The 3,738-nt window shown below is 37.9% G+C and overlaps 1 protein-coding gene across 1 annotated transcript; it reads right to left on the reverse strand.

Annotated features, from left to right (window-relative positions):
• Positions 1–204: 204 nt before the first annotated feature.
• Positions 205–1,296, reverse strand: LOC136798142 (putative nuclease HARBI1). The gene has a single exon (XM_067054724.1). It carries the CDS (start codon positions 1,294–1,296, stop codon positions 205–207), a length of 1,092 nt encoding a protein of 363 aa, XP_066910825.1.
• Between the last annotated feature and the right edge of the window lie 2,442 nt (positions 1,297–3,738).

Raw genomic sequence — 3,738 nt, forward strand, 5'->3', positions numbered from 1 at the left:
TATGGAATGAGTGTTCAGTATGATCAATTGAACACACTATCAGATGATCAAGGAAATCCTACTCCCCCATCAACACCCAGAACCCCAAGTAACCAGGCTAGAGATATGTATAATTTGACAAGTCCATCTTTTTGATTGTAATACTAAGATTGTCTTATATACTTAAAATACAACATAAATTTTAATTATACAAGTAAAATTAACCTAATCCTCATCTTCTTTTTGTCCTGTTCTGTTGACATAGCGTTTTTGCCATGTGACACTTCCCTCAGAGCAAAAGTAATCTTTAAGGCTGTCCCTCATTTTAATACTTGCTTCTCTCGGCCTTGAGCCACGCACAGGTCGGACTGGTTCAAAAGAGCCAGTGGGTTTGTTCGCTCTCCATTCTCCTGGTTTTATAGTGCCATCAGATGACTCGACATCTATAAATCCGGAAGGTGTGTAAGAAGCATTACTTGTTAGCCGTAAGTAATTATGCAAGGCCAAGCAAGCACATGTATATTTCTCCACGTTCTCAACTTTAGCACGAATTGGTCTCAGTAAAATTCTCCAGCGTGCAGCTAAAATCCCAAAAGCATTTTCAATAGTTCTGCGAGCTCGAGAATGTCTGTAGTTGTAAATTCTTTCCTCCTCTAGTAAAAATCTACCTGGAAAAGGTCTCATTAACCAATATTTGAGCGGAAAAATTTCATCTCCAACAAGAAAATATGGTAGTGGTCCAAAATTACAACCACTTAGCTTCTCATCTTTTGGAAGATCGAAATCTTTCTCTTCAAACCTCATTCCCATTTCAGAGTTTGCCAACACCCCACTATCATTGTTGCTTCCGTACGACCCAACATCATATAACGTAAAACAATAGTTGGCATCGCATACAGCTAAAAGAACTATGCTGTAGAATCCTTTGTAATTGTAGCAAAGACTACCAGATTTTTTGGGACATTCGATTCGAATGTGTTTCCCATCGATCGCAGCTATGACGTGTGGAAAATTCCATTGTTCTTGGAATTGATTTGCAATTTCTTTCCACTCTTCACTAGTTTCTGGCTGTCTTAAATAATCGTTCTTCAAGCATTCATAAATGGCCTGACATACTTCAGATATGATATTTGATACCGTCGTGCGTCCGATTCTGTAGGAAAAGGACAGGGATTGTTGGCTTTCTCCAGTGGCCAGAAACCTTAATGTTACAGAGAGACGTTCTCTAGCTGATATTGGCTGACGCATTCGAGTGGTTTTCTTGCTGATACGATGTTGAATTAGTGAGAGAAGATGCTCAAAGCGAGATGGAGTCATTCTATGATATCGAAAAAACATTTCACTGTCTTTTAGCAATGTTTGAAACAGAGTATTAAACGTTCCATGGATTGGTCTTTCTTGAAAAATATCTCGTACCCAAAACCGCCTGCGACGCGCCTTTCTCCTATTTCGTCTTTTTCGTAACAAAAGTAGAAGGAGCAAATCTTCACAATTATCAAAGTAGCTTTTATCAAAGTAGCTTTCATCATCACTGCTATCCATCTTCTTTCCATCACATAAACTGAAAAGAAGCTCAAACTCATAACTTCATTTATTCACATTTCCCATATTTTAATCCTTTAATTCAAAAAAGTTCATGGTAGTGAGGACAACAAAGACATGCGCGCGTCTAATGTTAGACGCAATTTTAGGCCCTCAACTTGATTTCATCGATTATTTCGATCTGGGAGGGATTTATTGGTTTCTAGGCTATATTTCAAGCCCTACTGGACCATTTTTGAACTTTTGGATCCTCAGATCCTAAGGTCCTAAGTCTTAAGTCTAGCGTTAAAACTCAGAGTTAAAACTCTACCCTTCGAACCTACTTTAGAGCACTTACAAATCGATTGTGGTTTCAAAACACCCCGGTGAATTTCGCTTTTGTGCCAAGTACTTTGTCCTTGATTGTCTTTGAAAATTAAAAATGCCGATTTTTGCTCTGCGGGGGGTCTAAAATTAGGAGAAAACCCCTTAAATGTGAAAAATAACCCTTTTCCAACCATTTTGAGGCATTTTCATTAGGTCAGAATCAATTTTTTGTGAAATATTTAACTTTTTAAAAATGTGCAATTTACGAAAAGTCAAAAAGGTGAAAATTTCAGAAAATTTTGACTTTTTTTCAAGTTTTAGCTCCTAAAATTGACGAAAGGAGGATTTTGAGCCCGAAAAATGGCTTGAAACTTGAAATTAGACCCCCCACTGAGCAGAATTTGGCATTTTTCAGTTTTTGAGACAATCCGTGCCATAATATATTTGCACTTTTGGCTAATTTACCATTTTTCGAAAATTGAAGTTCGAGCGAGAATGTCAATTTTAGGCCCTCAACTTGATTTCATCGATTATTTCGATCTGGGAGGGATTTATTGGTTTCTAGGCTATATTTCAAGCCCTACTGGACCATTTTTTAACTTTTGGATCCTCAGATCCTAAGGTCCTAAGTCTTAAGTCTAGCGTTAAAACTCAGAGTTAAAACTCTACCCTTCGAACCTACTTTAGAGCACTTACAAATCGATTGTGGTTTCAAAACACCCCGGTGAATTTCGCTTTTGTGCCAAGTACTTTGTCCTTGATTGTAGACTTATCAATTATTACTTCTACATAATCTCCTTACTTGTGAGGCCTACCCCAGTGTAACTTTCAATCCAGCCATTACTATTTTTCATGATTTTCAAGCTCCGACACCATTATTGTGTGTTTACAAAATCGAGGAATCTCCGCTGTTTTTCGAATTCTCCATATCATTTCGGGTATGTGTATACCAAGCCCTAGTTTAGGCCCGTTTCCCATCTCAACATTCTATTTCTATCCAGCCTGGTTTAGTGGTGGTCTCTGTTAGGAGTCTTTTTTTCTCTTTTACTATTGTTGAAATATTATTATGCCAGAATATCGTTTTTAGTCAGGTTGATACGACATCACTTGCCTGACATCACTACGTACTTAGAATCTTACACTTCGATCTACGAACTGTGCGGTTTTTGTTTTGTTTTTGGCTCTCTTTAGTCCTTTATTTTAATATTATCGGTTGTATAGTGCCTTTTGGAGCAATTCCAAGAGCGTCTCAAATCAACAGGGATTTCTTTAGTGTGCTTTCCTCTAGATTTTTTAGGCCTTTCGGCCTCATGGGGGCCACGTGGTAGTCCTGAAGGCAAGATTGCTGCAGTACCTTCGGGTAGGCCCCGTTTGACAGCGCAATCTCTCCTTTATACACCCGTTAATCCCACATCAGTGCCTTTTTTACATTTTTTTATGAAAAACGAAAACTTGTAGATAATCCATATATCGAGAGAACAAATTTTTAACGTATATATTTATACCAATTCTTGGTGATAAAAGAGATTGAAATATAAAAAAATTTCCCTTGCTTCCGGGAAGTACATCAGTAACAAGGGAGAGTTTCCATTCATTTCGTAGATTTGTATCTTTCAATAACACAATGCAACATCCCCGATACGTAGCTGCCGTTTTGGTTCGCTCTACTTTAATCTTGGTTGCAAGGATTGCAAATACTCCTTCCGCCATCGGGTCCTAACGATAGAAAATTTCCTGGTGGTGGTGCAACGACTTTCGATTTCATCGTTAGGAGGTATACACAGCTATCTTTCTCTGCAACCAAATTCCTAGGTATGTTGATTTCTTATGTTGATGTGGTTTTTGTTTACATTTTGAAATAATGTCTCATCAAACGCGATACACGTTTTTTATAAGCATTTCAAGGCTCAA

This window comes from Clytia hemisphaerica, unplaced genomic scaffold (assembly GCF_902728285.1).
Source record: "Clytia hemisphaerica strain Z4C2 unplaced genomic scaffold, Clytia hemisphaerica genome assembly, whole genome shotgun sequence".
Lineage (NCBI taxonomy): Eukaryota > Metazoa > Cnidaria > Hydrozoa > Leptothecata > Clytiidae > Clytia > Clytia hemisphaerica.